Genomic DNA, 11,700 nt, shown 5'->3' on the forward strand with positions numbered 1-11,700 from the left:
TACTATACATCATCAGAGAAGTATTACTCATACAGCACCTGTGAGTGAAGAACATTTATTCAACACAATACAGTCAAAAGAAGAGATATACAGGCTAGTGGTTTCAGCTACTTTAAAACAACAAACAAATAGCAACACAATATAATCCAAATGATCAGCAACTTCAACTACTAGAGTCATGATGAGGAACAAATCACAGATGTTTCTAATATTTGATGTAAAACTATATAATCAAAAATACAACTTTTGCTTCATATTTCATAGTTACAAGTATATCACAGTTGCAAGTGTAAATAAATCAGATATTAAGTTAACAGTACAGATGAGTACACGTCTATAGAACATTTCCACTGGTGCTCCTGTCACATCACATCATCATACACAAAGCAGCTTTAGGTTTTTCACAATTACTTACATACTCAAACAATTTTCAGCCGGAACACTCATTCGCGAGTAAGTATTGTTACTGTTACATTTTATATACTTCTATATACTTCTTCTGCTTTTCAGAATTCATTTTTACTGAAAGTAAGTGTTTAAAGTCTAATAAAAGAGATGCTGGCTTAAGTTTATTAAAAAAATTGACTTTTTTTATTATAAAAAAAGAAAAGAAAAAACAACTGATTAATTAATTAAAAAACAGGTCAGCAGAAAAATCAACAATAAAAAGATTCCTGAGTTGCAGCCATATAGCTTTTAGATATAGTTTAACTGTTGTAGACTTTTAGACCTACTGTAAAGGCACTGGCTCCCAAACTGATGATTCCATTAGAATCTAAAATAAACAACTCAACTTTATTTTTAAAGCACAAACAACACTGTAGATCCAAAGTGCTGAACAACGCAGACAGAGGAGGACACAAGAGAGTCTGACTAAGTAGTCTCATGGCATTGAGTGCAGAATCATATATATCATATCATATATAATATAATAATCATTATTTAGTTAATATGTGCAAATCTTTTTTTGACAACCTTAATGTGCAGCCTCACACACCCCCGCCACCTAAAGGCAATGGCACTCTCTATGATATGTTACTCGTTATTAACAATTCTATGAAAGGACTAAGATAGAGAAGAAAGCAGGTAAGATGGAGAGCAGCAGAGGGGCCGAGAAGGAAATCAGATGAGCTGTTCCAGAAGTTGAACCAGTGGATGAACCGTTCCCAGAGTCTGCGCTGAAGGTGACAAAGCCTGGCTCGCCACTGCCGCTGACACGGCTTTTGATCCAGTCCTCAAACTGAGACACCCGGGCATAGACTCCAGGGAAGCTGGCTAAAGCACAGCCTCTTCCAAAACTCACTACTCCACCCTCGACCCACACCGATCCACTTTTACACACCAGTGGGCCACCTGAATCCCCCTGCAAGAGGTTACACATGTTGATTAAAACACAAGAAAACAGATTGAGAAATTCAAACACACTTTTTTTCTACAATGCGGAGACTAAGTGGGCCTGTAATTGAGACAGGCCCACTTTGGTAAAAAATAATTAAATAAAAAGCCCAGATAAGTTTTGCTGATTCATCAAACGAAAGAGTGAGGAAATCGTTCTAAACAAAAGTCCAAAAGATGATGATTGACGATGATGATGACGACGACTGTAAACAGAAAATATTCCTGCCACCACACAACTGAAATTCTAAGTTAAGGTAAAACCACGCTCACTGCAAAATACTGGAAATGATATCAAACCCATTTAAGGTGTGAAACATAACAAATGATGAATAGAGGTATAATAGACATTATGGCTCCTACGTGTTTATTCCTATGGTTTATTCAAACATTTATCTTACGTCACTGTTTTCTCTACCACGCCTATAGGATGCTTACTCAGTTCACTTAGCAGCTACCAGTGTCATCAATTCATTTATATATAGCAAGCATTTTGGGAAACGTCCACATTTGACCTTTAAGTATAATCACTTGATTACATTCTTGGACTGACAACATTTTCAATGCAGGTGGATGCAGGCAGGTGATTTAGGGTTGATGTGGGGAGTCTTTTACTGACAGACTCACCTGACAGGAGTCCTTTCCTCCCTCCTCCAGTCCGGCACAGATCATGTTGCTGGTGATTGACGAGTAGGACTGGCTACACCGAGTGTTGGACACGATGGGAACGGTAACCTCCTGAAGTGTCTGAGGGAAACCAAGGGGAACTGCAAAAGAGAAAACATTTGTTTGGTTTAAATTTAGTTGTTTGATGAAGACTTAAGACTAAACAAAACGTTTCTAAGGTGTTTTTGAAGATTTTTTTCTACACCAGGTTTGAGCTGAGAGACACTGACAGTAGGTCGGGTAGTTGTAAGAGACACTGTTCGTTTCATATATAGGCTGGTATGCTGTGCCATTTTGTGGCATATTCTGGTCGGTTGTTTAAACTTAGTCTTAACAGGTTTCCTATAGTTTGGTCCTACATTTCTACTTTGATGCAGACAGTCTTTAATGTCTTGAATATCTCTGTGACAGCTTGAACTACACGTTTCAGTGTGTAAGTACTCATTCTTGTTATTTTCTAATGGAGTTTGGATTGATCATTTGTACTGCAGCATCAGGATGTCAGGAAGGCATCGTCTTTGGGTCCTTATTGTCTTTACATTGACTTGGTAGGAATCCTCCCAACCAACAAAAAAACACTTTGTTTTGGGTCTGAATAATCATTTCTGGAAGGTGGATATGGTCAAGAACCACAGTTTAAAAAATGTACTAGAGTTTTTAAATGTTACATTACTTTAGTTTTCCACTCAACAACATTTTGGAAATATTGTATTTTTTACTTCACTAAGTTTTACCAGCTGTACGTATCAAGGAAACTTTGTGGATTCTTTTTTAAAAAGTAAATAAAGGTTTACATTCCGATGATATATTACAGATTGAACAACCCCAGAGTACGTATAATAGTATAATAAGCTTCCCTTTTACCAGCTGGAACACTGAAGTGATGAACACATAAATGCATCAGTCCAATAAGATATATTATATGATAAGGTGAGGTCTTTCACTTGAGTTTTTCAAGTTTCTGTTGATAAAAAAATAATTGTGTACTTTCACTGTAGTTAGTGTATACAGGCCCTTTGCTAATTAAAAAGTATTGATCATAGTATATGATAAACGACCCCTATCAGACTAACATACATTCAACTCAAAGAACTCGCACAAGGTGCTTTTAAATTTCACTGGCTTTTAATGGTGTCAACTACTTTACTTCTGTTAGGCCTCTGGCTGTTGCTGTGTTTTGTTGAAATTGTGTGCAAAGATCAACATTGAACACCAAACATTTCATTCAAATGATTAACTGTTACTAATAACTGCAAAAACACTGAATAAATCTTCACCGTCAGTTCCGATGGTTCCCCATCCGGTAACCCAACAAGTTGTTCCGGCATCGAACACGCTGTCGCTCGCTGCCAGGCACACAGGTTTGATGTAATCTGTGAATGTCACCTCTGATGAGAGCTCAAGCAGAGACATGTCGCTGTCGTTCGGGGAGACATCGTAGTCCGGGTGGTTGATGATCTGGATCACAGTACGGGACACTTCGTTGAAGTTCAGAAACTGTTGGGTTTGACGTCCGAGGTACACCACGAGGTTAAATGTGCTTGTGCTGAGAAGACAGTAGATGAAATGCTGTGGCTGTTAGTGATGCTTAAATAGCTAAAGTGAAATAAACATTTACCAATGCCCGTTTTCTTACGGGTTGATTGGAGTTCATAGTTTTGTTTCCTTAAAAATGTTTTTGTTTTTTTCACTTGAATTGTTAAAGTCACTCTATCTTCAGTACTTTAAGAGTCTGCCGTTGTGAAAACGTGTCATATTCAAATTGTATTTTTTTATTTTTATAAAGTCATTTCTCTTGTTGTTTCATCTGTTTCTTTTGTTTACTTGGTTTTTAATCACAGCCTTTTATTCTACAATGTATTGTGTTTTCTTAGCAGCCAACCCATTGCTCTTGTGTATTTAATGGCATGGTGTTTAAATATTACCAACTGCATAACAAGATGAATAATGACATGCAGTTTTTGTGCCACACCTTCATTGTGTTATCTTCAGTTCAGTGTGTTTAGACAGGTGAGGACCTGAGTCATGTGAAAGCGTCAGAGCTCACCTTGGGAAACAGTGAGCTGCAGTCAACACCCATTTCGAGTTGATCAGTGAACCTCCACAGAAGTGACTACCGCTTCTGTGCAGACTGGCCTGCCAAGGCCACGCTCCTGCGTCAGCATTTTCACCTCCAACGATCCTGGTGTTGAACGGAGCAATGCCACAAACTGCAGGAAGAAAAATATTCAAATGTGATAATCTTACTCTGAGTCTCATAGTTCTCACATTATTAAGCCTCAAGGATGTCTTTCAAAGTGTTAAGTGTATGATCTGTGGTAGACATTTTAGCACTGTTGTCAAGAATTATCATCTGTTTTAGATTATATGAAGTATTTGTTAAGATACCCCTTTGTTTTTGTTTTAAGGTTCTCTTTAGCATGTCTGTCTTGGTACCCTTAAGTCTTTTTAAGGTACCTGGAGCATATACTTAGACATACACTTAAGCATTTGTTTCAAGGTACCCTGGATTGTATATTTTAATATTTTAATCTATAAATATATATATGTGTGTGTGTGTGTGTGTGTGTGTGTGTGTGTGTGTGTGTGTGTGTGTGTGTGTGTGTGTGTGTGTGTGTGTGTGTGTGTGTGTGTGTGTGTGTGTGTGTGTGTGTGTGTGTGTGTGTGTAAGTGTGTGTGTGTAAGTGTGAGTGGACAAATAAAGATTGATTGATTGTGAACATTTACCATTCTGTAGGGTTAGATACCTAAACTAAATGGTTAAGTTAAGGAAGAACAATGTTTACAATGACACATACTTTACTACTCTGTCTTGGTGATATTTCTTCTTCTTTATGGAGAAAAGGTTTAAAATGTTGACAATATTTCATGTCTGAATTTTAAAGTTTTTATTTCTGTTGAAGCAATTGGAAGCAATCTGCTTGGACGTTCTGCACTGGTGTAAGCACACCTGCTGTGCTGATTCACCCTCATTAGAGTATTTACATCTGAACCAAATGGTGGAAATTCAAATGACTTGGTGGAGAAATCATTTCACTGTCACCTTGACACTTTTAAGCAGCTTAAAGCAGCCTTAGGATATTTAGACTAAAAAAAACGTCATCATTTTCAAAGGTTTAGGGATCAATTCTGAAACCTGTTGGAAATCTTCATTTCTTTGTTGTGTAAGAAATAAATGAAAAAAAATGATTAAGAAGTCAACTAAAACATAACTCACCACTTAGCTGAGCGTTGCTACCTGTAGGAGAGACAAAGAAACAAGACAATATTACTCAGTTTAGTTTCGACAAGTGTGTTTGCTTTAGTTCTTTGAAAAAACTAAACGGACTGGTTGCCTCTTTGTTTCTGGTGCGGGTATGCATTGTTCCTTGCTTTGAGTTTCTATGGCTGAACCTCTATCACGTCAGATATGATTGCTGAGATACTTTAACTTTAAGAAGATAAATAGGCTACTTGTGTCCTTTTACTTTGGCATCATTAGCAGATAATATGTGTGAACTTTTACAGTTTACTTTAACAACACCTTCACCAGATATCACAAGTTTGGAAGTTTAATGTTAGCAGTATCACTTTTATTGATTCCTCTTTAAAAGCGGTTTGTTATTTTTTAAGTTTGTCGTCACACACTGAAGTTGCATTTGTGTGGGCCTACTTTTTTTTCAGACAGTGTTTGAGATTAAGTCTAAAAATGAAGGCATTTCTTCGTAAAGAGTGCGACTGAGGGTCTTTAGTGTATGTAAATATGTTGATGTGTATGGTGAGTGGAGGTGGGGGCTTGAAGTATTTTTTAATTTGCCAAAGGAGGGCTCATCAGAAAAAAGTTTGGGAACCACTGCTTTAAGCTAAGTTCAACTAAATTAAGCTATTAAGATGCTTACTGTTTCTTTACATCTGTATGGTACAGGCATGTGTGTCGATCTTATTATCTGACTATGGTAAGAACATGGATCAGCTTGTTACCCAACTACAGAACTGCAACAGTCATTAAAGTATCAACACACCTTTTTAAAATTCTCTACACAGTCAACATTGAGGTTTAACGTGTTGGATAGTATGTACCTCAACATCTATGGTAAAGAAATACTTTATCTGAGTCAAAGTTCTAACACTGAAATATAAAAACACACCATTACAAGGAGAGAGAGAGAGAGAGAAAGAAAAAGCACATTTAGATTATCGGGAACGGGAAGATTAGGCTGAATCATCGAGAGCAAAATCAAAAATAGAACTCAAAATGATTGTATCATTATGTCATTATTATCCTTTCTGTTTTAAAAAGCATTGAACCATCTTTCGTGAGCTGAGATTGACCTGGTTTGAACTATTTCACCTAAAGTTTACCTACTTAATATAAATATTGATTCATATCTGACAAATCATTGGGTTGATTTTGCAAGTATGTCACCCTTTAATGGAATTAAAAGACTTAACTTAATGATCTTATAATAATAGACTGAAGTCAACCTTGCATTATGTTCTCTGACTCAGCAGGGTTTTAGTGTCAAACTGGCTGTTCTGGATTTTCATGTAGTGTGACGTCTCCTTCGGCCATGATTACTGATACCAACTTTGTTTATTCTTTCCTTTTGCCTGGTATACCTCAACTTTAGCCAAATGGAGTATTTTGTCTGACGTTAAAAGAAAAAAAATGTCCTTATGGCCTTTCATTATAATACTTAAGACTGTCAAATAGACACATAACCATACATCCTGATATGTATATGAGTGTAATTAATCACTGAAATCAAAAATATAGAAATAGAGCGATGATATTATCAATACTTCAAACAGTTCTGATACAATACTTAATAGCACTAACCTGTTACTGTTACGGCCACAAGCACGACACCAAAAACAAATAGTTTGATCTCCATGGCTCAATTCTTCAGACTGAGTCTGAGGATAACTGGAGGAGCAGAACCACCCTTATAGGGGGGCGTGACCGTGCACAGCCAGTGTATAGTGTTGTCATGATCTGTTTGGGGCAACACCTTGCATACCAAACACATGCCTTTTTTTTTTACAGACAGCTACAAGCAGGGCCGGATCCAGGCAGTTCGGGGTCCAAGGTATCACACCTGATTTGATGTTGACTTAAAGGTCACATATTATACTCCTTTTTAAAAAAGTTTAAATAAGTCTAAGTTCATTCCACCACCGGGGGGCGACAGAGGAGAAGAGTCTAGTTAGCATCTTAGGACCCTGTTGTGGATGGGAGGGAGTGTAGACCTGGAATATAGAGTTTAGGTAAGGAGGAGCCGTTTTAGTCGCTGTTATGTAAGTGAGCAGCAAGGCATATGTAAATATCTCTCTTCGTGACTGTAACAATGACTGTTTACATTTCTTAAGGTAGACTCAGAGGTCAGAACAAACACCTAGCTGTGTGTGTGTGTGTGTGGGGGGGGGGGGGGGGGGGGGGTTTAAAAACAGGCTATAGGAAACATAATAGTGTAAGAAAAAATGGTAAAGTGTATTTTGCATGAACTGTGACCTTTAAATATAAACCACGGAAATTGTACAGGTTGTCTTTCTGTGATTACTTATTAACTATGTTACTATTTGTTCTTGCAAAGAATGATATAGAAAGACTAACATTTGCTTAACTAAAGGTAAATGCCATACACTGTAACCACAATGTATAATTAAAAACTGTTAAATGTCAATGTAAAGGAGGCTCAAAGGAGGATTCTAAAAGTGTTATAAATGAAAAACCCTGATTCATTAAAAAAGTAGGCTACTTAAACCTCTTCTCTGTTGTCTCTTGTTCTGCTCATCACAACCTGTTTCCTCTTCATTCTACAGGAGCTTGGCACCACCTACTGGCCAACCAGCATTAATAAGCCTACCATGTAGCCTATAGGCTATTTACTGAGTTTCTAACATCCTGAATACACAAATCAAGGCACATATTCCCTAAATTACTTACATAAAAATGTGTTTGTCAATCAACATGTTTATGTTAAAATTCTGCTTTGGTCAGTATTTCAGGCTCTTGATAAAACTGTATCTTAATAGCCTACATAAAATTGATTTAAATGTTTCACTGCCAAAATACAGAAGTCCTTAGTGGACACACATCCATATTTGTTATTTAACTACATTTCTGTTGTTTTCTCAAGATCTCTAATGCAGTCTTAAGTGTGCAAATTTAATCTGCCCATTCAACTTTGAATTTGAAAAGATAATCTATAAATTTCTTAAGTAAAGGAAGATAGGATACTTCAAATACTCCACTTGTCTAAAGTTGAGGTACAGCCTATGGGTACAGCTGGCAAAAGGAAAGAATAGACCATGTAGTCATGCCTGAAGGAGTCGTCGCTCGACATGAAAATCAAGATCAGTTTGACAGTCAGTGTGTTTAGTGTTAGTGTGTTTTTGTGACTCATGTGTATGTGTATTCAATATTATTATATTTGTTCAAAGAGTCTGTTCTGGTTGTTTCTGAGCGCGCACAGAACGAACAAGAAATATGTAGAAACTTCGAGTCTTCTGGCACAAGCTTCCGAGTGACGTCATCACGCCGAGCTTCTTTGATTGGACGACGACGTCAGGGAAAGCTCGAGAAATGACCAGAAGGGCGCGAGCAACGTATAAAATAACGAAGACGTTGCTGGTAATAATCATAACTACGAAGAACCTGGATGAGGGAAACGCGACAGCACAACATAAAACAACCTCTGCTGTCTTCTTTTAGCAAGGGTAAGTACGCTTTGTATATATATATATATATATATTTTTTTTTACTAAAGTTTAATGCGATATCAAATTGTCTTTTGGTTTGATGATATAAAGTCGTCGTTTATTGCTATTCCGGTTCTATCAACTTTTAAAGACCAACTGTCAGTTTAACTGTCAAACAGACTGTTTTAATATTAATGGAGTTTAACTTTACGAAACGTGTTTTTAGACTTAAAAATAAAATAAAAAAAAGTTTTGCAGTTCCATTAAACGGGCTTTTAAAAAAATAAAGTTTTTGGTACACAAATAAAAATATTACGAATGAAATTCCCTTTTGAAATAATTCCTTCATTTAGTAGGAAGACAAATGCGCCTTTTTAAGAATATTACCTTACTTTTTAATCTTATTAATTCAATTAAAAAAGCCAAATGAATTATTTACTTGTTAATTGCAAGATTTCTTTTCATGTATATTACCTACCATTGAAGGCTTGTCACTTGATATTAATGTGGCTGTAAATTGCGTGGATGGTAGTTTCTGTATATTATTGCCAAGTGTATGATTGGGAAGCTGTAAGAAAACATATGTGATTGATATAAACTTTATTTCTATGTTTTTGTTTCTGCATTAATAGAAAACAATCAAGATGTCACCAGCTAAGGGTGTAGCAATCGGCATTGACCTGGGCACCACCTACTCTTGTGTGGGGATTTTCCAGCATGGAAAAGTGGAAATCATCGCCAACGACCAGGGCAACAGGACCACCCCCAGCTATGTGGCATTCACTGACACAGAGAGGCTCATTGGGGATGCAGCCAAGAACCAGGTGGCTCTGAACCCCAGCAACACTGTGTTTGATGCCAAGAGACTGATTGGAAGAAAGATGGATGATCCAGTGGTGCAGGCTGACATGAAGCACTGGCCCTTCAATGTGGTCGGAGATGGAGGGAGGCCCAAAATTCAAGTGGAGTACAAAGGTGAGAACAAATCCTTCTACCCTGAGGAGGTTTCCTCCATGGTCCTGGTGAAGATGAAGGAGATTGCTGAGGCCTATCTCGGTCAAAAGGTGTCCAACGCAGTCATCACAGTCCCGGCATACTTCAACGACTCTCAGCGGCAGGCGACTAAAGATGCAGGCGTCATCGCAGGACTGAATGTCCTGAGGATCATCAACGAGCCCACAGCAGCTGCCATTGCGTACGGTTTGGACAAAGGCAAATCAGGAGAACATAACGTCCTAATCTTTGACCTAGGTGGAGGAACCTTTGATGTGTCCATCCTGACCATTGACGATGGTATCTTTGAGGTAAAATCCACAGCTGGAGACACTCACCTGGGTGGAGAGGACTTTGACAACCGCATGGTTAACCACTTTGTGGAGGAGTTCAAGAGGAAACACAAGAAGGATATTAGTCAGAACAAGAGAGCCTTGAGGAGGCTGCGCACAGCTTGTGAGAGGGCCAAGAGAACCCTGTCGTCCAGCTCCCAGGCCAGCATTGAGATTGATTCTCTGTTCGAGGGCATTGACTTTTACACTTCCATCACCAGAGCTCGCTTTGAGGAGCTGTGCACCGACCTGTTCAGGGGAACATTGGAGCCGGTGGAGAAAGCCCTGAGGGACGCCAAAATGGACAAGGCCCAGATCCAGGACATCGTCCTGGTGGGAGGCTCAACCCGAATCCCCAAAATCCAGAAACTGCTGCAGGATTTCTTTAATGGCAGGGAACTGAACAAGAGCATCAACCCAGATGAGGCGGTGGCTTACGGTGCAGCTGTCCAGGCCGCCATCCTCACTGGTGACAACTCTGGGAATGTCCAGGACCTTCTGCTGCTGGATGTGGCACCTCTGTCCCTGGGTATAGAGACAGCTGGAGGAGTCATGACATCCCTGATAAAACGCAACACCACAATCCCCACTAAACAAACCCAGGTGTTCAGCACCTACTCCGACAACCAGCCTGGTGTTCTCATCCAGGTCTATGAAGGGGAAAGAGCCATGACTAAGGACAACAACCTGCTGGGCAGGTTTGAGCTGACAGGAATCCCTCCTGCTCCACGAGGAGTCCCACAGATCGAGGTCACCTTCGACGTGGACGCCAATGGTATTTTGAATGTTTCCGCAGTGGACAAAAGCACCGGCAAAGAGAACAGGATCACCATCAACAACGATAAGGGCCGTCTGAGCAAAGAGGAGATCGAAAGGATGGTGCAGGATGCAGACAAATACAAAGCTGAGGATGAACTTCAGAGGGAGAAAATTGTTGCCAAGAACTCACTGGAGTCCTACGCCTTCAACATGAAGAGCAGTGTGCAGGACGAGAACCTGAAGGGGAAGATTAGTGAAGAGGAGCAGAAGAAGCTGATTGAGAAGTGCGATGAGACCATCAAATGGCTTGAGAACAACCAGCTGGCTGATAAGGAGGAGTACCAACACCAGCAGAAAGAGCTGGAGAAAGTGTGTAACCCTATCATCAGCAGGTTGTATCAGGGAGGAATGCCTGCTAGCAGCTGTAGGGAGGATGCTGGATCCGCAACCCAGGGGCCCACCATTGAGGAGGTGGACTAAAGTGTCCTTTGATATGGACTCTTTGACCTTACTAACTGTTTAAAAAATACAACTGTAACTTAATGACTATGTTCCAAACTTGGCCCTTTTTAAATGTGATGAATAGGATGCAGTGTTCCTAAATGTTTACAATCTTCCATGTTAATGTAATCTCCTTTTTTGTTATAAATATTTTTTTAAAATACAACTTTAACTCTCTATCTTCTGTTAAGATGTATTATATCGTTATTGTAAAAATAAATTGATGCATAAATTGTAAGAATCCTTAAATGGTAATGTCTCTTTCGTCTCTGCCCTGTTGGATTTTAAATAAAAAAATCTAAAATAAGATTTTTAATTCTGGTGATTTGATTATTGTTGCAATTAATCAAGTTATAAATACTAATGTATCCAA

General features: G+C 38.8%; 3 protein-coding genes across 4 annotated transcripts in view; 2 read left to right on the top strand and 1 right to left on the bottom strand.

Moving 5' to 3' along the window:
• The window catches only part of nupr1b (nuclear protein 1b), a 155,369-nt gene that overhangs the window by 12,102 nt on the left and 131,567 nt on the right, over positions 1 to 11,700 (top strand). The window lies entirely within an intron of this gene.
• On the bottom strand, positions 42 to 6,994 carry LOC132995557 (serine protease 27-like). 2 transcript variants are annotated; one of them, XR_009677028.1, is made up of 7 exons: positions 6,881 to 6,994; positions 5,279 to 5,299; positions 4,109 to 4,271; positions 3,339 to 3,607; positions 2,023 to 2,162; positions 331 to 1,363; positions 42 to 249 (listed from the first exon to the last, which is right to left on the bottom strand). XR_009677028.1 is itself a non-coding variant. In XM_061065588.1 (6 exons), the coding sequence occupies exons 1-6, from the start codon at positions 6,933 to 6,935 to the stop codon at positions 1,055 to 1,057; spliced, it is 957 nt and encodes a 318-aa protein (XP_060921571.1). In that variant the 5' UTR covers positions 6,936 to 6,994; the 3' UTR covers positions 42 to 1,054. The 2 variants fall into 2 exon arrangements, 1 of the variants encoding a protein (XP_060921571.1); XM_061065588.1 differs by having other exon boundaries at positions 42 to 1,363.
• Positions 9,352 to 11,636, top strand: LOC132995543 (heat shock 70 kDa protein 1). The gene has a single exon (XM_061065566.1). The coding sequence runs from the start codon at positions 9,387 to 9,389 to the stop codon at positions 11,304 to 11,306; it is 1,920 nt and encodes a 639-aa protein (XP_060921549.1). The 5' UTR covers positions 9,352 to 9,386; the 3' UTR covers positions 11,307 to 11,636.

Source organism: Labrus mixtus, chromosome 20 (assembly GCF_963584025.1).
Source record: "Labrus mixtus chromosome 20, fLabMix1.1, whole genome shotgun sequence".
NCBI lineage: Eukaryota > Metazoa > Chordata > Actinopteri > Labriformes > Labridae > Labrus > Labrus mixtus.

Coding starts and splice junctions, on each gene's coding strand:
- LOC132995557 (XM_061065588.1), bottom strand. CDS start 6,935: ATGGAGATCAAACTATTTGTTTTTGGTGTCGTGCTTGTGGCCGTAACA. Junction 4,272..5,278: donor TAGCAACGCTCAGCTAAGTG/GTGAGTTATGTT, acceptor TTCTTCCTGCAG/TTTGTGGCATTGCTCCGTTC. Junction 3,608..4,108: donor GCAGCTCACTGTTTCCCAAG/GTGAGCTCTGAC, acceptor CTGTCTTCTCAG/CACAAGCACATTTAACCTCG.
- LOC132995543 (XM_061065566.1), top strand. CDS start 9,387: ATGTCACCAGCTAAGGGTGTAGCAATCGGCATTGACCTGGGCACCACC.